At 39.1% G+C, this 24,897-nt stretch overlaps 1 protein-coding gene across 1 annotated transcript in view; it reads right to left on the bottom strand.

Moving 5' to 3' along the window:
* The window catches only part of LOC137658720 (TBC domain-containing protein kinase-like protein), a 129,881-nt gene that overhangs the window by 32,587 nt on the left and 72,397 nt on the right, over positions 1-24,897 (bottom strand). The window contains exons 11-15 of the mRNA XM_068393717.1: positions 18,532-18,640; positions 12,458-12,619; positions 12,045-12,222; positions 11,516-11,722; positions 9,603-9,764 (exon numbers count right to left, since the gene is read on the bottom strand). Of these exons, the coding sequence (XP_068249818.1) occupies positions 9,603-9,764; positions 11,516-11,722; positions 12,045-12,222; positions 12,458-12,619; positions 18,532-18,640 (818 nt within the window). The remainder of the gene's footprint in view (positions 1-9,602; positions 9,765-11,515; positions 11,723-12,044; positions 12,223-12,457; positions 12,620-18,531; positions 18,641-24,897) is intronic.

The raw sequence follows: 24,897 nt of genomic DNA, 5'->3' as shown, positions 1-24,897 counted from the left end.
CCACATATGGCACTCGAGTAATCTCTCTTCTAGTTTCATTTCTAATTCTGTCCTCCTATTTAGTTCCCATTATCCTTCTAAGGGTTTTGTTCTCAAATCTTCTAAATTTATTGGAGATTGCTCCATTGTCATACCATGACTCATGTCCATAGAGTAACACCAATCTCACTAAAATGATATATAGTCTGATTTTTATAAGTAATTTTAGGTGATTTGATTTCTAAATTTTAGTTAACCTAGCCATTATCTGATTTGCTTTTTTCAATCTTTCACTAAACTCTAATTCTAAAGACCCTGTATTGGAGATAATAGTTCCTAAATACTTAAATGATTTTACCTAATTAATCCTTTCTCCTTCCAATGATATTTCATTTTCCATTACATACTCAGTTTTCATCAACTCTATCTTTCTTCTATTTATCTTCAGCCCAACCTCGTGTGATATTTCATGCATTCTGGTAAGCAAGCATTGCAAATCCTGTGGTGCTCTGCTAACAAGGATAGCATCATCAGCATACTCTAGGTCTGCTAAATTCCCATCACCAATCCAGTACAATCCTTCTCCACCATCTCCAACTGTTCTGTGCATTACAAAATCCATGAGGAGGATAAACAACATAAGTGACTACACATTCCCTTGGAGTACTCTGCTGTTCACTGTAAATTAATTGATAAGATTCCATTAACATTAACTTTGTACTTGCTATGTTCATGAATAGACTTAATCAAATTTACATATTTAAGAGGAATTCCATAACGCAGGACTCTCCATCAAATTGGCCGGTATACATTATCAAAGGCTTTTTCATAGTCCACAAATGCTATCAAAAGTGGATTTCTATATTCTATGCACTGCTACATAACTGACGTAAGTGTTATGCCTCTGTAATTATTGCAATCAGTCAGGTCTCCTTTTTTTACCCTTTTCACCAACACTCCTAACTCCCATTCATCAGGTTTTGCCATTTCATGCCATATTTTACGAAATAATCTTGTAAGTACAGTGGGAGTCACTTAATTTTAGGCCAGTATCATCTCGGCAGTTATTCCATCGTATCCAGGGACTTTCCATCTCTTTAATGTTTTGAGGATAGCTTCAACTTCAAAAATTATCCAATCCAAAAATTGGAATAATGATGAGAATGCAGTGTGCTTCCATTAAGATGAGGAGGAGAAGCAAGTGATAAAAGGAATCCTATTTTCTATTCATACATCCCAACAATTTGTATCAATCATTGCCTTATTAACCAAATTAATGTATTTCTATTGAATCACTATAGTGCATATTGTACAAGAAATGGACAAAATATCACATCCTCTTATAACATTTGCTTCATTCTATTATTAGAGATTTTTGTTCTTTACTTCATTATTTTCTCTTTTTTGTATTCATTATAAATACTGTAAATATAAAATGTATTACTATTGATATACAAGACCCAATACAGTACAGACAAGTTTAAATGGATTAGGTAAGTGTTAAAGTAAATCCTGGTGATAAATTGTCTACATTAGTTTTATTTTATTACACTTGTTCACTTTTTCTTCCTATCTTTCTAATTTTTTTCCAACCTAACATTAAACATGTAATGTAAACTTTTTCCAAAGCTCTTTCTTTTTATCATGAATTCTATTGTCCACTCCTTTATCATACACTATTTACAGTAGTACTTCAGTTTACGAGTGCCTGAATACAAGCAAATTGATTTACAAGCAGTGTATCGGTCGGTGAGCAAAAATTTCCCAATGCATTCACATTTTGTGGACAAGTATTAACGACACTAGCACATAATAGTCACACAGTCCCAATAAGCTGTACACAGTGTTCATGATCTTTGTGATTTTTACCCCATTTTCATGACATTTTTAAGAAAAGGCAAAAACAGTTATTTTTAAGGAAAGGCAAAAGCAGTTGTCAAAATTAAACGTAAGAGCATTAAAAAACAGATGACCAAGTGTGCATAAAATGTAAATTAGGTGATTCAGTTAGTGACGGTGAATGCCATTCAGGAGAATCATCTTCAAATATTTTACCTGAAATGCTCATGGGGAGAGATTAAACTTCCAAGAAGTAATACCCTCTTCCTCTCTCGTTTCCCACATGCCAATTACAACTCTTCTCAGAGGTAAAGTTTGAGTGATTTGTCAATATTTTTCTTTATTAAGAATGATTAATTTCTATTCATTTCTGATGTTGGGTGATATAATTTGTCTATTGGATTCCACTGCAAATCTTTTAAAAGGAGTATATATGTGGACTAGTGGCATGCATATAGTGAATTTCCTTGATTTCTTATAAAAAATTATTTTAGATTACAAGTTTGCTCCTGGAACAAATTAAACACGTAAAGCGAGGTACTACTGCTTTTAATTAATAGAATTGAATACTAACATAAATGGAAAAAAATCCTCTCTCTTTCTTTTTCTAAACCACAAATCATTCAGTTAGCAGAATAAAAATAGAGAATAGGCTTGCAGTAAGCAGAACTAAATATTGCTGATAATCCAGCATCGTGTATTTAGCCAAGAATTATGTCAAATAGCCTTCTAAGACCCAACAGATATTGAAAGAAGTATATTCTTATACTGTATCTGTAGTATCTAGTTTCCTAATTAATTTTGTGGATTTACAAGTTTCCTTAGATAATTCTTTTAAAATGTTGGGGTTTAAATAATTTTGTTAAATAATGGTTGATAAAGACTGATGGGTTACTAACATATAATGCTTGCAACACAAACGATCACTATATAAATCAACCCAATTCCTTAGATATTTCTGTACTTATCATCATACATATTAAGAGTGTTCAAAGAAATTATTCAGAATCACACTTGAGATGTAAAACAAACTTTTATAATTGAAATCTATGAAGTGTTTTTAATATTTTAGAATCATGTTATTTTCATTAGTAAAATAAATTTTTGAATATACTTACCCGATGATCATGTAGCTGTCAACTCTGTTGCCCGACAGAAATCTACGGTCGGGATACGCCAGCGATCGCTATACAGGTGGGGGAGTACACAACAGCGCCATCTGTGAGCAGGTACTCAAGTACTTCTTGTCAACAAGAACTCAATTTTCTCCTCGGTCCACTGGTTCTCTATGGGGAGGAAGGGTGGGTCCTTAAATTCATGATCATCGGGTAAGTATATTCAAAAATTTATTTTACTAATGAAAATAACATTTTTCAATATTAATCTTACCCGATGATCATGTAGCTGATTCACACCCAGGGTGGTGGGTGGAGACCAGCATACATGTTAACAAAGAAGCTAAGTATCCCGTATTTCATTTTATTAGTTATTCAAAAATAACATAAAATAAATAAGTACCTGGTAAGGAAGACGACTTGAACCATTACTCTGCCTTTATTAAGTACGTCTTCCTTACTGAGCGTAGCGGTCCTCTTAGGATGCTGAACGACTCTTAGGTGCTGAAGTATAAAGGGCTGCAACCCATACTAAAGGACCTCATCACAACCTCTAACCTCGGCGCTTCTCAAGAAAGAATTGACCACCCGCCAAATCAACAAGGATGCGGAAGGCTTCTTAGCCGACCGTACAACCCATAAAAAGTATTCAAGAGAAAGGTTAAAAAGGTTATGGGATTATGGGATTATGGGAATGTAGTGGCTGAGCCCTCACCTACTACTGCACTCGCTGCTACGAATGGTCCCAGGGTGTAGCAGTTCTCGTAAAGAGACTGGACATCTTTGAGATAGAATGATGCGAACACTGACTTGCTTCTCCAATAGGTTGCATCCATAACACTCTGCAGAGAACGGTTCTGTTTGAAGGCCACTGAAGTAGCCACAGCTCTCACTTCATGTGTCCTTACCTTCAGCAAAGCAAGGTCTTCTTCCTTCAGATGAGAATGTGCTTCCCTAATCAGAAGCCTGATGTAGTAAGAAACTGAGTTCTTAGACATTGGAAGAGAAGGCTTCTTGATAGCACACCATAAGGCTTCTGATTGTCCTCGTAAAGGTTTTGACCTTTTTAGATAGTACCTAAGAGCTCTAACTGGGCAAAGTACTCTCTCCAGTTCGTTCCCCACCAAGTTGGACAGGCTTGGGATCTCGAACGACTTAGGCCAAGGACGTGAAGGAAGCTCGTTTTTAGCAAAAAACCGAGCTGCAAGGAACATGTAGCCGTTTCAGATGTGAAAACTATGTTCCTGCTGAAGGCGTGGATCTCACTTACTCTTTTAGCTGTTGCCAAGCACACGAGGAAAAGAGTTTTTAAAATGAGGTCCTTAAAAGAGGCTGATTGGAGAGGTTCAAATCTTGATGACATAAGGAACCTTAGGACCACGTCTAGATTCCAGCCTGGAGTGGACAACCGACGTTCCTTTGAGGTCTCAAAAGACCTAAGGAGGTCCTGTAGATCTTTGTTGGTGGAAAGATCCAAGCCTCTGTGGCGGAAAACCGCTGCCAACATACTTCTGTAACCCTTGATCGTAGGAGCTGAAAGGGATCTTACGTTCCTTAGATGTAACAGGAAGTCAGCAATCTGGGTTACAGTGGTACTGGTTGAGGAAACTGCATTGGCCTTGCACCAGCTTCGGAAGACTTCCCATTTAGACTGATAGACTCTGAGAGTGGATGTCCTCCTTGCTCTGGCAATCGCTCTGGCTGCCTCCTTCGAAAAGCCTCTAGCTCTTGAGAGTCTTTCGATAGTCTGAAGGCAGTCAGACGAAGAGCGTGGAGGTTTGGGTGTACCTTCTTTACGTGAGGTTGACGTAGAAGGTCCACTCTTAGAGGAAGAGTCCTGGGAATGTCGACCAGCCATTGCAGTACCTCTGTGAACCATTCTCTCGCGGGCCAGAGCGGAGCAACCAACGTCAGCCGTGTCCCTTTGTGAGAGGCGAACTTCTGAAGTACCCTGTTGACAATCTTGAACGGCGGGAATGCATACAGGTCGAGATGGGACCAATCCAGCAGAAAAGCATCCACGTGAACTGCTGCTGGGTCTGGAATCGGAGAACAATACAACGGGAGCCTCTAGGTCATCGAGGTAGCGAACAGATCTATGGTTGGCTGACCCCACAGGGCCCAAAGTCTGCTGCAAACATTCTTGTGAAGGGTCCACTCTGTGGGGATGACCTGACCCTTCCGGCTGAGGCGATCTGCCATGACATTCATATCGCCCTGAATGAACCTCGTTCCCAGCGTGAGCTTTCGATCTTTTGACCAGATGAGGAGGTCCCTTGCGATCTAGAACAACTTCCTCGAATGAGTCCCTCCCTGCTTGGAGATGTAAGCCAAGGCTGTGGTGTAGTCGGAGTCCACCTCCACCACCTTGTTTAGCTGGAGGGACTTGAAGTTTATCAAGGCCAGATGAACCGCCAACAACTCCTTGCAATTGATGCGAAGTGTCCTTTGCTCCTGATTCCATGTTCCCGAGCATTCCTGTCCGTCCAATGTCGCACCCCAGCCCGTGTCTGATGCGTCCGAGAAGAGACGGCGGTCGGGGTTCTGAACAGCCAAAGGTAGACCTTCCTTGAGAAGAAAGCTGTTCTTCCACCACGTTAGAGTAGACCTCATCTCTTCGGAAACAGGAACTGAGACCGTCTCTAGCGTCATGTCCTTTATCCAGTGAGCAGCTAGATGATACTGAAGGGGGCGGAGGTGGAGTCTCCCTAACTCGATGAACAGGGCCAGCGATGAAAGTGTCCCTGTTAGACTCATCCACTGCCTGACTGAGCATCGATTCCTTCTCAGCATGCTCTGGATGCATTCTAGGGCTTGGTTGATCCTTGGGGCCGACGGAAAAGCCCGAAAAACTCGACTCTGAATCTCCATACCCAGGTAGACAAAGGTCTGGGATGGGACGAGCTGGGACTTCTCTAAATTGACCAGGAGGCCCAGTTCCTTGGTCAGATCCATAGTCCATCTGAGATTCTCCAGACAGCGACGACTTGTGGGAGCTCTTAAAAGCCAGTCGTCTGATGGAGCCGGACACAAGATCATGGTACTGCTGCACAGTCTGTGAACTGTCAACCATGGGGAAGCGAGGAAGTACAGCGACAACCCGAAACTGTCTAGACTGTCTGGGTAGTACAGACAACTCTTTATCGGGTTGCTGAGGTTGCCGCACCGCGTCACAACAAGTCACCTCTGCTGGTTGTTGAACGTCTTCCCAGTGACACACTGACTCCGTAAAAAGAAATCCTCTATCAAGGACTAAGCTTGGACTGCATGCCTTGCAACAAAGCTCAAGGTCTATGGGAGCAGGTGTGGCAACAGACGGGGTTAGCGACTGAAGCGGAACCATTGACCCTCCCTGGAAGCATGTTATGCTTAAATAAAAGTCCATAGGAGGCTAAGCAGCTTAAGGCTCCTCTCCAAATGACAGAGTCCTCAAGGGAATATCAGAAGGAGGGAGAACAGCACTTTCTCATCTACAGGCACCATATCCGAGAAAAGCTAAGTTCTCTCAGTGAGGGTTTCACTGGTGCAAAAGCAGCAGACCAGAAGGCAACGTTATGAAACTGCTTGACAGTCTGTGAACTGTCAAAAACTGAACTGTCAACCACAACAGGAGCGTGAGGACATACAGCACTGGTGTATAAGTAGCAGACCAGAAGGCAACGTCATGTAACTGCATGACAGTTTGTGAGTTGGCAACAACCAAAGATGTGTGGGGAAGCCTCAACTCCTGCCTGACTAGTTTGCTGCTGGCGAGTGGCGGTAACCACAGTGTGTTGCGGAGGCTGACACACCGTGTCAAAACACGGCAGCTTGTGGTAGCTCCCGCACGGCAACGGAGTGCTCTGTGTGTGGGAGTCATATGGGAGGGGCTGCGGTGGGTTGAGGAGCATGCGGTATGGTATGCAGAGCATGCTGTAAGGTATGCAGAGCATGCTGTAAGGTATGCAGAGCATGCTGTAAGGTATGCAGAGCATGCTGTAAGGAATGCAGAGCATGCTGTAAGGTATGCAGAGCATGCTGTAAGGTATGCAGAGCATGCGGTATGGTATGCAGAGCATGAGGTAAGGCATGCGGCTCATGCTGCATGGTATGCGGCTCATGCTGCATGGGATGCGGCTCATGCTGCATGGTATGCGGCTCATGCTGCATGGCATGCGGCTCATGCTGCATGGGATGAGGCTCATGCTGCATGGAATGAGGCTCATGCTGCATGGAATGAGGCTCAAGCTGCATGGTATGAGGCTCATGCTGCATGGAATGCGGCTCATGCTGCATGGTATGCGGAGCATGCTTGGTGCAGCAAGAACATGCGTCTGGCAGTGAGGACTGCGCATCGGTGGAGGAGCTCTCACAGGTGTGGTGTGGGAGCAGGCAGCCGCAGTATCTGCTGAGCGCACAACCTCGGCGGGTTGTAGGTAAACAGGCTGCATTGTCAACCTTCCAGCATGATACTCCTGTATGAAGGAGCAAGCTGAGACTGTAAAGTCTGCAGCATGGACCACTAGGGTCTATGAAAGACAACAACAAACGGAGCTACTGTCCGTTGTGACTGAGGGTCTAAAACAGCTGGTGCGGCAACAGACGGAGTTACTGCCTGTTGCGGTACCACCTAGCCTCTCTTAGGAGGTGTGCAGTTGTCGTACTGCAGCGAGTCCGAACTGACCCAGTGGCTACACCTAGGCCGTTGGACTTGCGCGGAAGGGACCGACTTGCACTTAAAAGCTGCAAGATTTGGTCCATGGTTTCTGCGAGAAACCTCTTCCGCAGACGAGGAATAAATGGGCTCTCTCGTCTTTGTGTGGGTGGGGTGATCACGTCGGCAACGTGTGTAGATACACCCGAAACCACAGAGGGAAACGTCTGTTCGTCGATCAAGGCCTGAGGAACCCATAAGTCCTTCGACATTACTTCTCCCCTGGGCTTGGGAGCTTGTAAGAGGTCCCAGACTAGGTGAACCACTGGCACGAACAGACGAACCCTCGAACGCAACACTGTAACACTTTGCGCATATCACTTTATCACTTTTGATTTTCTGTTTGCACTTATTTCACTGAACTCGAAACTTTAAGTGGTTTGTACCTGAAACACGCAATCCTATCCTTCATTAAAAGGTAGTAATTGCGAAAACAGTATTACAATGTAACAGAAAAACATAATGAAAGATAAAGAATTCAGTGGCTGGAAAAGAGACTAAACACTAGATCAAATAAACTACGTTTAAAATCTCTCACCGCATAAAGCCTGGGAACAAGAATAAAACTCTAGAAACGTTTTACCTTCTTCCCCTCTATCGACTAGGGAGAAGAGCAAAAAAAACGAGAACAACGTTACCCGCTTGAACGAAACGTTTATCCTCCTCTCTCTCCCTCCGTCTCTATCTCTCTCTCTCTCTCTCTTGACTTAGAACCTGAGAGATGAGCCCAATTATATATATCGTTAAAACATATTATTTGTTAAAGGAAAAAAACTGAAAGGTTTCCCAAATAAAAAAGCTCCTTTATTAGAATTAAAACCATTTAAGCTAAGAAAGAATGAACGAAACGCTAGAATCGGTTTACTCTTACTGCAACATGAAACCGTGAATACTCTCTCTCTATCGTAACGATAGAGCGCAAGTTGAACGTTCTGAACGTCAACAACTGCGGAGACTAAACAAAACGTTAGTTCAACTTTGAAAACAGTACGAGACTTATCAAAGAAAATCTTTCAAAAACATAAAATTAAAATAGCATAAATTCTTAACAGGAAAAACGATATGACGAGCTCAATGTTAATTAACTTCGGTTCCAAGTAAGGACCGCCTACTATTAGGAAAGGTCGCATATTTTTTTTTTTTTTTTTAAGGAAAGTTAATCGAAGAGGCCTATAAATGGCGGAGAGATATAAAATAAAAAGTGAAAGAGAGTCTATACTCTCTTCGACACCAACACTTCCGTCTAAGGGAAGGGTCGGCCATTTAAAAGTGAAAGAGAGTCCATACTCTCTTTGTCACCATAATTAATTCAAATTAATTCCAAAAGCTTGCTAAGCTAAAGATAAAGCTTCCTGAATAGCGAAGGCTAAACTCTAGAGCAAATACATCACCAAATCGTGAGCAATAACTCCAGAATCAACAGCGTATCCCAGTAGGTCTAGCCGGTGGCACGACAGAGGAAAAATTGAGTTCTTGTTGACAAGAAGTACTTGAGTACCTGCTCACAGATGGCGCTGTTGTGTACACCCCCACCTGTATAGCGATCGCTGGCGTATCCCGACCGTAGATTTCTGTCGGGCAACAGAGTTGACAGCTACATGATCATCGGGTAAGATTAATATTGAAAATTGTGATTTATTTACCTTCTAACCTGCGTAATTTTTCTTTTTATGTACTCCACTTAAAGAGAAATGTGGAATATTAGTTCTTGTATAATTAGACTTCTGAGCAGGTCAGTTCTTATTTTCATGAACAGGAGTGGTAATTCACTTAATAATTGCATATAGCTTTGCAGAACTGGCCAATTTAAAGTACCATGCTGGATTGTAGCCCTATGAGGTATTGTTCACAAACATATACTGTATAAATGAACATCGGATTAAATATTGTTTGATATTAAAAAACAATGCTATAATAAAGACCTTCTAAACATATTTCAGTCAGAGAGCAATTAAAATAAAAAGGAAGGCAGTTACCTGGCATATCTGAAAATAACAAAATACACTCGTTGAAGCCAAATTTCAACAGCCTGTCTTTCAACTGTCGTAAAAGAGAAACTCCTATGCACAATGGAAGGGAGGCTTCACCAAGGAGTAGGGTGTCCCACAAAAGAAATATTTTGTGAAGTGGAAATACATCTGTTTAGAATAAAAAAAAAATCATTAATTAGATATTTTTCTTAATGAAAAATGAAATTTTCATAATATACATTGGCAAAAAAAAAAAAATTAAAAGTAATTTTTTATTTTTTCCTACTATACAAACATGAGTTCTGTAAAACAAGGAAATGTCTTCAGCAACTGTTAAAATTTGTTGTTTGTTCCTCTGTATATAAAAACCTTTTGTCTTTTAAAATAGGGAAACTCATTAATCGGTGGGTCAGAAGACCTCCTAGACCTAAAACCATACTAGTTGGTTCTTTTTCTTCCCTATAAATGTCAGTATACATGGTCCTGTAAGGGAGCAAAGGAGATGACTATAGCAAACCCCCTTTCTTTCCATCATATGGATGAATAGGCTGATAGGTACTGGCCTATAAAAGAGGATTGCTATGTAATCAAAGGAGGAATCAAAGGGAAGTACTGTACACTCCGGAATAAATATACCTGGCATAATATGATTCATGGGTTGGTATATACTCCCCTATCCTCTCCCTCATCCAGGGAGGAGTTGAGGGGGGGGGAGATTCTAAAGAATGGGGCTCAGAAGTGTAGCTTACCAGCATCCAGTAAGATCTAGCAAGTAATGGTATGACCACTTCATCCCCAAGAGATGGGAAAGAAAGATGAAGGAGAGGAACCGGTCATTCTGCCTTCCATCTACAAGTTACCATAGACAAGATGCTTCCTGTCCCATGCAAGAGCCACTGGCTTAACAACTACTTGAGCAGCCATTACAGGATCAAGAACAAGTGTCGAAGGACTTGTGGGTATACTCTTGTAGGTAGCAAGCCATGAAAGTTAACTGGCGTTTCCAAACACCACCCTTCAACCCCTGGCCGACTGCAAGATTCCTCTTAAAGGTTAGAGTGGGGGTTATATCCCACTTCATGAATCCTGGTTCTGGCTGGCAACTTAACCCTCTCAGTTGTTGAGGTGTATGCTCTATGGATTGTCTCATAAAGCAAGAAGCAGATCATGTTCCTTGGCTTCCAACAGACACTGGAGTGCAGTGATTGCCTCCCACTACACAAAACCTGAAAATTCCCCAATGTAGATCCAAGTTCTTCCCACTCCTGAAGCACACTCACCGACTCTAAGCCATGGGCATATCCACAGAAGCTTCATCAGATGGATAACTTGAAAAGAAAGTGCTAACAGTCTCTTTGGCAATTCATGGGCTTACCACAAAGAAAACAAAGGAAGACTTAGCCTTCTCACTCAACGCAAATGCCCGACTATTGGAGGCCACAATCTACACTCAGTAACAAAGGGGATACAGTATTTATCACAATTATTCTCCTAAGTAGTGATTAGATCTATCCTCGGTTTATCATAAACCAGAGATGTGTTCTATATACGCTTGCAATCCTGCTTCTTTCCATCATTATACATGAAGCCAAATCACCAATTAAACTTATTGAACGTACAATATTTAAAAAAAAGATTTAAACAGCCTTGGATAGAACACAACAGTATTTCGTACCAATTGTGGCCGAAGACAAAAGTGAAAGTCTTCAACAGGCAGGTAGGGAGGACTATTCACATGAGCGCACCACCTGTTGTTACCTACCTCTTTTAATTAATTCAACGGGTGTTTCAGTTCCATTGAAGACATTTCCCTATCTTAAAGGACAAATTGTTTGTATACGTGTAGAAACAAAAAAAAAGATAAAGATAAATTGTAAATCACCAAAATATATCCAACACTAAACCAAAATTCTACTTACGTGTATACATTGTCAAAAACCAAGGAATGGCATATAGTTCTGGAATAAAACAAATTTCATCCAAATGGTTGAAAAGCTGTGGATCATGGAATGCAATCATATGGGAAAATTTTGCTAGGTACTCTTGAATGACGGCACTGTTATCTCGAAGGAAGAACTTGTGTAGATATTTGTCAATGAACCTTGAAAGGCAGGAGAAAGCTAAAGCTGAAGGGAAAGAAAATATCCAAATTATTAGTCCTGCAAAACAACAGATTACTTTTCAAAATTGTACTCAAAAGGTTAATTGTATTAATTTTTTTTCACACCTAAATGAGGAATAGTATAAACACAATTATAATACAATAAATTTCTCTAGAAACGATTTTGTCTCAGACTACATACAGTAATAATATAAATACCAGGATAATTCTTGCAAAATAGTAATAGAGTAGTATAATGTATACAGCATTACTATTTGCATTGTAAGTACAGTGAATTAAGAGTCATTTTGCAATCCCGTATGATAAAAAGTATGCATAACACTAACCTTCATTGTTGAAATTGAGGTACAAAAATGGAGCACATAAAGAATCCAGGCCTTGCCAATACACTAAATGAGAATGAGATACAACCCAAGCTTTTAAAACTCGGGTAAATTTTTCATGACCCTGAGGTGAAGACAGAAGCTCATCATATTGGTGGCATCGAGGAATGTCTACTTCTATCTGGAATTGTAAAAACAATGCTACAGGTACCAATAAAAGTGAATCACCAAGAAAACTAATGAATGAAAAACCATCATTATTTACTATGGAGCTTAACCTTTATACAGTATATTGGTTACTATTGTAATTAATAGACACTAACCTACTACAAAGTATGAATAATGCAAAAAGTTATTTTATGAGTATCTTCATAATTTGCATTAAAAAATGCATATGCAGATTATGATTATCTTACTTGTCTATCTGTGGTAGTAGGAGTTTCTTTATCGATCTGTTGATAAGCCTCTGCTACTGCACCATCCACGTGCAACAGTGCTGCCCAGACCAAAGCTCGATAGTATGGAGGAGTATCTTTACGAGCTTCTCTAAGAATGCTATCGGCTTTAAATGGATAAGCCTGGAAATAACATGCATCATTCAGTGATATGACAGTTTAATATGTTATTTGAGACAATTATTATTATAAATTGTGTACACCTTACATGAATAAGTACATTTACTGTACATATCTGGCACTCTCATTTTGATTATTTGTACTTTTCTTCCTTCATAACGAAAAAAATATTAAGTTGCAACTCATATATAATCTTCACAGACTTTCTGTTAAAACTATTAATAGGCCCTGATTAACAATACTGTGCTGCACTTCAATTTTTTTTGTTATGAAGGAAAAAAAGTACAAATAATATACAACAAGCTTGTTTTCTAGGCCAAACCACATGTCATGTGTATATAGTATGAAAAGTAATGAGCCAAGAACATTACCCTGTGGAACACCAGATATCACATTCCTATACTCACTATGGTGCCATCAACAACAACTCTTTGAGATCTACAGTATTACTTAAAAATTCAATAATGATGCTAAGAAATGACCCATCCACTCCCAACTGTTTGATTTAGAAATAAAGCGCCTCATGTTTAACATGGTCAAAGGCAGCACTAAAATCAAGGGCAATCATACAAACCTCCTGACCACAATCAAGGGATTTCTGTACAGCATTGGAGATTGTAAGAAGGGCATCACATGCTCCAAGGCCTTTATAAAAACTAAATTGAAAACTATGGAACAGATGATTACCTTCAGCAAACCTATCAAGACGTTTTGCCAGAAGACATTCAAAAACTTTAGATAGTATGGGAGTTATGGAAATTGGGCAGTAATTAGTTGGACTTGAGCTACCACAAACACATTTACATAGTGGAGTAACATTACCAATTCTCCAGCAATTGCTAAAAGCTACTCTTCTTGCTAACTTGTGCATAATAACAGATAACTTTGGAATAAGAAATCTGTAGTGTTTATAGAAAACAAAGGAAAAATACCATTTGGGTCTACACCTCAATTAGCATCAAGGTCCATCAACAGAGCTTTAATTTCACGAGACAGAAAAGGTATACTAGTTAGTTTAGCCTCGGGAAAACAGGAATGAGGAAGTTCGAGTTTCTCATTAGTACTCTGTTGCCAGAGAACTTAAAATCAATCAATCAATCATTACTCTGTTTACTGTCAAACACATCAGCCAAAAGGGTTGCCTTTTCCTTTGGACAGTGAGTGACTGAGCCATCTGGTTTAAGTAAAGGAGGAACTGTTGTATCTACACCAAAGAGTGCAGATTTAAGGGTAGTCCACCACTTATGTTCCTGAGTTGTACCAGAAACAGTTTCTCTTATGGTTAGATTGTATTCCTTTTCAGATGAGGCATAAACTCTCTGAGCAAAAGCTCTAAACCGAGTATAGTTATTCCAGGTCGGATCCGATTTGTTACCCTTCCAAAGATGATAGGCCTCCTGCTTCTCCAAATAAGCATGTCCACAATCATCACTGAACCACGGTTTGTCCTTCACTTGGTACCTTAGCACACGAGAAGTGATACGCCTATCAATTATGTTGACTAGATTCTCATTCAAAGGGACAACAGAATCAACACTACTATACAATTGTGACCAATTCAAGCCCAAAAGATCATGCAAAATCCCATTCCAGTCTGCTTGAGTATAAATCTTACATGAGTAAGATACATCACGGACAGGCTGCTCAGTCTTCATTACTAATGAAATCAAGGCATGATCAGATGTCCCGACAAGCAAACCCATCTTACTTGTTATACCCCCAGGGGAGTCTGTGTATACGAGGTCCAGGCAGTTACCAGACCTGTGAGTAGCTTTACTTATGATTTGCTTATGATTATGTATGCTATGAATATTTTTACAAAACTATGTAGAGAATTGAAATTTTAAATAATTCAATGGAGTTATTGTGTGATTTAAAGTCTTCATTGATTAGAACATCATTATTTTGATGAAAAAAATTGTCAGAAATCAATGAGGTGACTATTGTTCCATTTGTTTAGGTTTTACGAAAAATTCACTTGATTTTGGTAGGTAGTATCTAGACATTCCAAACCTCGAAATTTGATTCCGAGATAGAAGCCTTGTGGATTTACATGGCAGTAGAAGGTTGCATTCAGGTTAATGATTGGTTCAAGTGGTCTGAGGGGCTAATGCTCCTTTGGGTAGTGGCAGTGTTCCTACCCTAATCAATCCAGATGCTATCCCTATGCTTATTTATGTTGTGCCTAGGAATCTGGTGTACCATGTGGTAAGAGTTCAGATGATACACAGCACATAGAGTTGACTGCTTTCATGCAAACCTCAATCCCTCAATTTGGTCCAGATCCTTCCACTGTGAGCCTCGTGCCTCTCTACAATCAAATGTCATGAAGACCATCAGATTTTGAGACAGAAGACCGAGTCAAGATTTGGATCCCCATTTCCCTCCTCCCAGTGGATCATGCCCAGATAAGCAACCTTCCTGTACCATTATTTACAATGTGGCATAGCATATTATGCCTATAATGTCAGGCACAGCACTCTTGAAGCATTTGAAGGAAGTTAGGTCTCACTTCAAAGTACTATATAAGTTAAAACGTCCTAATAAAATTGTATATCACGATAAACTTATCATAACCTACCCTAATCTAATATTACAGAAATTATACTATGTACCCTGCCGGATGCAATCTATAACAAATATTTAATAAGCCTTTAGCAGCACCTCTTCAGGCTGACAACAGTTGCATCAAATATATAATATATATCTTCTTCTTAAATATGTCATTGGACTTGTGACATGCTAGCACCACTTGCCTCTTTTATAATCTGACTGACACTTTTGACTCATATACATTCTAACATGTTAGCATATCTTGCCTTTATTGCAATCAATCAAGCTTCTCATAAATAGGATCAGTTGATGGAGTCCTTGAATTTAACAAGTTATTGGGAAAGTTTTCTAGCTACACATCTTAATAGTCAGGATAGATAAGTATCCCTGTGGCAGGCAGTTGCTAAGTAGCTTCTAATGTTATAATAACAGAGTCTGTATTGACAAAATTTGTTCATATTATTTTCATTCTAATTATGTGTTCTAATCCCATCTTAAAATGTCCAAAAAAAAATCAATATTCTTTTTGTTTCAGATTGATGCAGTACCCTACTCCATGTAGGGCAATGTGACTGTAGCTCCAAATACTAGAAAATGAGATCAAAATTTGAGATGTACAGTATCATAGTTATCTAGCCAGTCACTACTACTAAAATGACAACTGGTGAAGGACAAGTGAATGTGCGAAGGAGGAAAGTTTTGGTATTATTAATAGAAAACGTATTACAGTAATACCATACTAAGTTGCACAAATGCATATACTGTAGATTCATATCATTTAGCCTCATGTCATTAGTGAGTTTCTGTCAAGAACTGGAGTTTTCACAAATATAAGAATACTTTAAAAAAGCCATGCTGTCGAGTTTCGAAGAACGATTAGTAGCTTATAACATGAGTACTCAAATTGAACAAATTGATGAAGGATCTGACCAGACCCCAGTACAAAATGAACCTATGGACATAAAAGAAGTGTATGAGAGTTTCCCACAGTTCATAGATGTTGCTGATGACGATGACGACGGTGATGAGGAGGGATGCTCTTAAGAAATTCTTAACGCGAAAGCCCTTGAAAAAGTAGTTCAAGAAACAGCAAGTGCCAAGACTGACGCTCCAGCTGGCAGTGGATAGATACGTTCTTTTAGTGAAGAGGGTCTTGTGAAGTTGTTCACTAATTATATCAAAGTGTCCATGCCAAGTCTACTAAAGTTCTAACTTTAGTAATAAATTTATGCCTTGTATGTATTATTACGGTAATTTTCATCTTGTTATTAATTTTCCCTTCTAGGTATTCTTGTTCAATTATTCTTTTAAATTAAAGGACATCTTTTTCTCCATTTCTTTTTCTTTGGATGTTAGTTTCTATATAAAAATAACTTTGTTTATGAGTTGTTCAGTATGTTTGTTCACTTCTAAGAACCTGAATCGAATCCCAGCCTTTAGATATTTTTTATTTTTATGAATTAGTAACTTGAAAAATTGGCAAGCAGAAAATCTTACCCAAGATGCAAGCTATACAGTAATTTCTAAAGAAAGAATCCCTTGGCGTGTGGTCGGCATAATGAATGATAAAATCAGAGGGAAGGTCTAAGATTATCGCTGGGTCCCCTTGCCCAGAAGTAAATCAAGGGGTGGTGCCCAGTGTCCATTTTTCTTTAATTTTTTTTTTTCCCAGGTCTTTTGGGCAATTCATAGCATGTTTTTGAGGTGCAGTGTTGGAGTGTGGTCGGCATTCTGACAATAGGAAGTCTAAGTGCTACGTCCGGCCGAAGTCCGCAAACCACTATAATGTAGGATAGTACACTAAAGGTTTTAAACTGCCATGTAATTTTAAGATGTTAGGCGTTTATAGACGAGTCAGATGACTAGCCTTATTATTTCAGCAAGTCAGGCTAATTTTCTGGAGTACCAAGTCAAGTGTCAATAGAAGCCAGTCACTAAATTCAGGGTATCAGGTGGGCTAACTAAAGAGATGTTGAGATAGGGAGAAGATATGTTATTAATTCTGTATAACAGGAGTGATCAAAAGTTCAAGATTTTTTTCAGATCTAAAAGGGTCCCAAATCATTGAGAAAGATATGATTAAAAGAGATTTCTGTTTAGGCATTCTCACTGCTGTATTAGCATTGGCTTGGTATGATAAATAAAAAATAGATTCTCTAAAAAATGAAGGGATTTTCAATGAAGATTCAATTTAAATAAATTTGACAATTACATAATACCTATCACAACTGTAAGTACAGTACAGAATATAATTTTATTTAATTTGACAGAGCGTACATTATTACCTTGGTTTACGAATAACTCAGAATACATCTATTTCGATATGAGAAAATTTCATTTCGGTATACGAGCATGAAATAGGAAGCGAAAATTTCAATCGGTATAGGAAAAGGCAATTTCAATCGGTATACATATATGAAATTTCATTTAGTATACGAGTATGAAATTTTAATTAGGTATACAAGCAAATATTTCCCTCTGTATGCACATATTTTTCGGAAAAGTACTAAGGAGAAAAGCTGTACAATATTTTGAAGCCTATACACCAAACAGGCAGTGTTCACGTTGTGTTCATGTCAATTTTACCCCATTTTCACATACTTTTATAGAAACAACAAAAGAATTGTCTTTAGATAGTTTCCATATCAAAATTGAATGGAATGTAAGAAATAAGAGAATCAAGCGTTCATAAAACGTAAATAAACTGATTCAGTTAGTGATAGCGAATGTTCTTTCATGAGAAAGAACTCTTTGATATTCTACCAGAAATGCTCATGGAGGGATATTCTCCTTCCAAGTAGTAACCCTCACTCCTTGTCCTCCTCTCTCGTATCCCTCATGTCAGCCATGGGAAAAATTGTTTTAGAATATTAGCATATTAGGTTGGGAGATTGCTCCCAGAACAAATTAGACTCATAATCCAAGGTACTACTGCATTGACCTAGCAGTCATCTAATTCTCTGCACACATTTAGGGATGTCAAGACATTTTTTACCCCGGTTCTTGAGGTTTTTGAGAGTAATAGGAATGGGGTGTGTTCACCCAGTGGTGACAACTGTTGGGTCTAGTGAGCATCAAAGGTGAGGGGGGGGGGGAGAGAGAGAGAGAGAGAGAGAGAGAGAGAGAGAGAGAGAGAGAGAGAGAGAGAGAGAGAGAGAGAGAGAGAGAGAGAGAGAGAGAGAGAATGATTTCTAAAGGTTGGGAGGCCGGTGTCTTTGATGATTAAAGCAAGATGACTACCAGGTAAGTAACTAAATAATAAATATAAAAATTATTTTTCATACTTAAAAGGAATACATAAATTAAATTTATACTTCAGTTTATTCAGAACTATAAACTATAATCTATTATACTCTACTTACTTGTAGAAGTCTTCCAATGATAAGAAGACGATGAAATTGGTACTCAACGTCACGCTCTCTAATTACCAAAGGGAGTTGACTCATTTCCATATCATCTGTGCCACATTCTCTGTATAAAAATGTCGAAGCTATTGATAATTCTACCACTCTCTTTCTTTAATACAAAAAAAAAAATCTCGAATAGATAATTTAGTACTTCATAGCTCACCTTTTCAAAAATGTATAATATTTGCATAACCACTTGATGAAACACATATCTTAGTATTGAATTCCCTGACATGGAGTACAGTTATAACACCTTTCTTATGCTATTAGAGTAATTAATAAGAGTATTTGATGGGTATTACAAAGGGTCTGTAGATTTTACTAAGAAAATATAGCACTGTACTGTATTTCTAAAACATGAAGTCTTCAAAACAGAAAAGACTCATGTAACACTCTGTGGATCCTCAAACTTTAACATTACATTTCTGAAATTTTCTCATTTCAAATATTGAAATTTTTAAGGATTTTTCTTATCTAACAAATCACTGTAAATTAAACAAATCTACTGAAGTTTTTATAACAGAACAAATGTATCCATAAATAAAAGTTCAAAGTTTAGTACTGATTAAAGATCCTTTAAAAAAGTTTGTCATAAACTTTCTTGAGCTTGAAATCTTATTCAAAGACAGTAAATGAGTAATAAACTTTTTCTTTGCCAGTAATACCAGGCAAGTACTTATCTCTTTTACTCAGTATACGGCAATACTGTACTGACGAATGTGTATTTCTGATGTAAAAATTAAATGACGTGATGTAAAACATTGATCTTTTCTATGCAGAAGAAAGTTTTCCTAAATACATATTGAAGTTAAAATGGTGATTTGTTGTGCATCATATTCCATGACTAAAGGAATATAACATATGGTGTTCCTAAAGGTAGTGTTCTTGTCCCATTACATTTTATAATAATACTGTAATACAAATCCTGTATGTGGTTTAACTTTGAGATCATGTTTTATGCATATGCAGATAATGCAACTCTCTTTGTATCAATTCTATTAATTCTATCTCTTGATTGTAGACTTGTAGTTGTTGAATCCCTTGATAGAAAGCTAGTTAAAATGAGTGCATGGTGTAAAAATAATTGAATTTGAATACTGTAATAAAATTTGTTATTTCTATAATCGCCTGATGTTCATATTGCTTTGTCCCCAAAGCTGACTTAATATTAATGTTACACCAAAGTTTCCATTTTCTTTCCTTTAAATGGTACCACAAAGGTGACATCTGGCGGTTAAAGTTGACCTAATTCAGTCTCGATGTAAAAACTCGTATCTTATCCTCTTGACCTCAAAAGTCAGGGAGAAAAGTGGACATGTATATGAAAATCAGGTGAGTATAGAAATAACAAATTTTACTATAAAAATTTCATTTATTTCTATGAGCCTCCCTGATATTCATATTGCTGTCTCACACACACACACTGAAGGACGTGGGTCATGAAGGAAAGAGATAGGAAATTTAAAGTCCTTAAAAAAAGTATGTTAGAAGTAGAAGGATGGATGTATTGGCCTTGTGTGAGACAAAGATGAAAGGAAAGGGTGAAGTGATGTTTGGTGAAATGTCTGGTAGAGTGTCTGGGATTGAAAGGGGAAGAGCGAGAGAGGGTTTGGCTTTATTGCTGAGTGAATGGATGACAGGTAAAGTAGTGGAATGGAAGGAGATATCATCTAGGTTAATGTGGGTAAGGGTTAGGTTGGGTAGGGAATGTTGGGCGTTTGTCAGTGCGTATGGGCCAGGTAGTGAGAAAAGTGAAGAAGAGCGGAATGAGTTCTGGAATGAATTAACTAGGTGTGTAGAAGGACTGGGTAGAAGGAATTATGTAGTTGTTATGGGTGACTTAAATGCTAGAGTGGGCGCTGGAGAGGTAGAAGGTGTCATTGGGAAGTATGGCGTACCAGGTGAAAATGAGAGTGGTGAGAGACTGGTAGATATGTGTGTTGAACAAGAGATGGTAATAAGTGCTAGCTTTTTTAAAAAGAAAGATAAAAATAAGTATACATGGGTAAGAGTGGCAAATGGAAGAGTAGTAGAAAGGGCATTAATGGATTATGTGTTGATAACTAAAAGAATGTTTGGAAGATTGAAAGACGTGCACGTGTTTAGGGGTATGGCTAACGGTATGTCTGATCATTTTTTGGTGGAAGGAAAATTAGTTGTAGCAAAAGAGTGGGGGAATAGAGTAGGTGGATGTAAAAGGGAGCTAGTGAGGGTTGAAGAGCTAATAAAACCGGGGGTAAAAAGTAAATATCAGGAAAGGTTGAAAATGGCATATGACAAGGTGAGAGTAAGAGAAACTGGTAATTTAGAGGAGTGGAAGTTAGCAAAAGAAAATTTTGTTGGGATTGCAAGTGATGTATGTGGAAAGAAGGTTGTTGGAGGCAGCATGAGGAAGGGCAGTGAATGGTGGAATGAAGGAGTGAAGGTAAAAGTGGAAGAGAAAAAGAGGGCTTTTGAAGAATGGCTGCAGAGTAATAGTATAGAGAAGTATGAAAAATATAGAGAGCAAAAGGTGGAAGTAAAGCGCAAGGTACGTGAGGCAAAGAGGGCAGCTGACCTGAGGTGGGGTCAGGGACTGGGTCAGTCATATGAAGAGAATAAGAAGAAGTTTTGGAAAGAAGTGAAGAGAGTAAGGAAGGCCGGCGCAAGAATTGAAGAGACAGTGAAAGATGGAAATGGAAGGTTGTTAAAAGGAGAGGAGGCAAGGAAAAGGTGGGCGGAATATTTTGAAAGTTTGCTGAATGTTGAGGATGATAGGGAGGCAGATATAATTGCTGTTCCAGGTGTTGAGGTGCCAGTGATGGGAGATGAGAATGAGAGAGAGATTACAATAGAGGAAGTGAGGAGAGCACTAGATGAAACGAGAGTAGGAAAAGCATCTGGTATGGATGGTGTGAAAGCTGAGATGTTGAAGGAAGGGGGTGTGACTGTACTTGTATGGTTGATGAGATTGTTTAATGTGTGTTTTGTGTTGTCAATGGTACCAGTAGATTGGGTCTGTGCATGTATTGTACCACTATATAAGGGTAAGGGAGATGTGCATGAGTGTTGTAATTCAAGAGGTATTAGTTTGTTGAGTGTAGTTGGAAAAGTGTATGGTAGAGTACTGATTAATAGGATTAAGGATAAAACAGAGAATGCAATCTTGGAAGTACAGGGTGGTTTTAGAAGAGGTAGGGGTTGTATGAATCAGATTTTTACAGTTAGGCAGATATGCGAGAAATATTTAGCAAAAGGTAAGGAGGTGTATGTTGCGTTTATGGATCTGGAGAAAGCATATGATAGAGTTGATAGGGAAGCAATGTGGAATGTGATGAGGTTATATGGAGTTGGTGGAAGGTTGTTGCAAGCAGTGAAAAGTTTCTACAAAGGTAGTAAAGCATGTGTTAGAATAGGAAATGAAGTGAGCGATTGGTTTCCGGTGAGTGGGGCTGAGACAGGGATGTGTGATGTCGCCGTGGTTGTTTAACTTGTATGTTGATGGAGTGGTGAGAGAGGTGAATGCTCGAGTGCTTGGACGAGGATTAAAACTGGTAGGCGAGAATGATCATGAATGGGAGGTAAATCAGTTGTTGTTTGCGGATGATACTGTACTGGTAGCAGACACAGAAGAGAAGCTTGATCGACTAGTGACAGAATTTGGAAGGGTGTGTGAGAGAAGGAAGTTGAGAGTTAATGTGGGTAAGAGTAAGGTTATGAGATGTACGAGAAGGGAAGGTGGTGCAAGGTTGAATGTCATGTTGAATGGAGAGTTACTTGAGGAGGTGGATCAGTTTAAGTACTTGGGGTCTGTTGTTGCAGCAAATGGTGGAGTGGAAGCAGATGTACGTCAGAGAGTCAATGAAGGTTGCAAAGTGTTGGGGGCAGTTAAGGGAGTAGTAAAAAATAGAGGGTTGGGCATGAATGTAAAGAGAGTTCTATATGAGAAAGTGATTGTACCAACTGTGATGTATGGATCGGAGTTGTGGGGAATGAAAGTGATGGAGAGACAGAAATTGAATGTGTTTGAGATGAAGTGTCTGAGGAGTATGGCTGGTGTATCTCGAGTAGATAGGGTTAGGAACGAAGTGGTGAGGGTGAGAACGGGTGTAAGTAATCAGTTAGCGGCTAGAGTGGATATGAATGTGTTGAGGTGGTTTGGCCATGTTGAGAGAATGGAAAATGGCTGTCTGCTAAAGAAGGTGATGAATGCAAGAGTTGATGGGAGAAGTACAAGAGGAAGGCCAAGGTTTGGGTGGATGGATGGTGTGAAGAAAGCTCTGGGTGATAGGAGGATAGATGTGAGAGAGGCAAGAGAGCGTGCTAGAAACAGGAATGAATGGCGAGCGATTGTGACGCAGTTCCGGTAGGCCCTGCTGCTTCCTCCAGTGCCTTAGATGACCGCGGAGGTAGCAGCAGTAGGGGACTCAGCAGTATGAAGCTTCATCTGTGGTGGAAATGTGGGAAGTTGGGCTGTGGCACCCTAGCAGTACCAGCTGAACTCGGCTGAGTCCCTGGTTAGGCTGGAGGAACGTAGAGAGTAGAGGTCCCCTTTTTTGTTTTGTTTCTTGTTGTTGTCGGCTACCCCCCAAAATTGGGGGAAGTGCCTTTGGTATATGTATGTATGTAAAAAAAATAACAAAAATACTCATTTATACACCAGACTAGCCTTATATAGAAATGCATACGTTACAACCACAGTTATTCTAAATACCTCTAAAACTAATTAAATTCCTCCACTACAATGTACCTAAAGAACAGTAATCTTGATAAGAGAACCAGGACTCTGCAAGATAATTCTTAGTGAATAGCAATTTGTCAAGCCCTGATCTACAACTAAAACTCTTCCAGAGACAGAGCCCTACAAAATTCAGTGATGTAGCTTCACCTCTAATATCACACACTCTAACTTACAAATCTTTCCTTTGATTAAGAAGCAACTCCATAGAAGCCTCTGCAACCAATCTTTATTCCAGAAAAGATGAGCATTTGAACAAAGGACAATTTGAAGAAACAAATTAAGAACATCACTCTTACTAGTTTTGGCCAAATATTACTTTAATAGCCCTTACCGGCCAAAGAAAACCATTCTTTGATGTAGTCGTAACTTCCTTTTCCAAAGATGCCATTTAAAAAAATGTTAGTAAATTTTTTGTCTTAAAATTACAATTGCGTTTAGCCTACGATAATGTCAAAGAAACGTTTTAGACATGATTTTTCTAAATGTTCTAAATCTGAATCGATGTGAGTAAAGTGTGACATGGTGGAAATCTTTAAAATAGGAAATCTATGGTTACCCTACTGGGGTATGAAAAAACATTTGTTGGTTATAAAGCAACAGTAGCGACTTTGTTTGGTTGACTGTAACCACCAGATGTCACCTTGGTGGGCAAGAGGTGCAGCCTTTTGAAGGGAAGAAAAGAGAAAATTTTTATTTTTTTTGGGTAATGTGGATATTGAGTCAGCTCTGGGGACAAAGGAAGGGAGTTTCATAGAAATAATGGGGATTGAGGTTGAACGCCAGCAAAACTCAAGGTATAACTGTAAGTAAATCAAGGAAAGTGGTTCCTAAAACATCTACATCTTTTCATTAGTTATGTCTGTGTAACTGTATATACCTCAAAGTTCTAGGGGCATTTCTTGATAGATGGCAAATTTAACTTTGAGACTCGCATTCAGTCGTTTTCTCCTTCAACTGTACAAAAAAATAAGCATATCTGAAATCACAAATTTTAAGTAATTTGTATTTTTCCTAACATACTTACCTAGAACTACTTTCTTAGGAGTTACTGGTATACTGGTAACTCTTCTTCCCAACCAACCAGAATTTTGTGTAGTTTACCCTATTCCCATTTTCTATGGGTGACCTCAGGTCGAGTGATACGCGCCCTGAGGGGACCCGGGGTCAGAGAGCGTGCTAGATTAGGTCGTGCTCCTCAGTAAGTTTCGTAGCCAAAAAGGGTTCTCCTCAACCCTGCAGGACCCTCGGGGAAGGATGGGCAGGCCATAACCCGAAAGTAGTTCTAGGTATGTTAGGAAAAATACAAATTACTTAAAATTTGTGATTTGTTCCAACACAGAGTACTTACCTAGAACTACTTTCTTAGGAGACTTAAACTTAAACTTTAGGAGGAGGGAGTGTCCTGCAGGGACTAGGGTCTGACGGTTTAGGAGCACGATCGGGCGAAAAAAGGGGGCACCTCGAAGGGGAACTAGGTTCCGATGACCCCTACTAAGGCTGAATGAAAATAGGGGAAACTACCCAAAAAACTAACTTAGTGTCTAAGTGGCTTACCTCTGAACCATTACTTCTGAGACGTATTTCTTGTCGAAGACGTATAT

This window comes from Palaemon carinicauda, chromosome 19 (genome assembly GCF_036898095.1).
Source record: "Palaemon carinicauda isolate YSFRI2023 chromosome 19, ASM3689809v2, whole genome shotgun sequence".
In the NCBI taxonomy this organism is placed as follows: Eukaryota; Metazoa; Arthropoda; class Malacostraca; order Decapoda; family Palaemonidae; genus Palaemon; species Palaemon carinicauda.
Note: the sequence above shows the minus strand (reverse complement) of the source record. Positions and strands in the feature narration are given on the sequence as shown.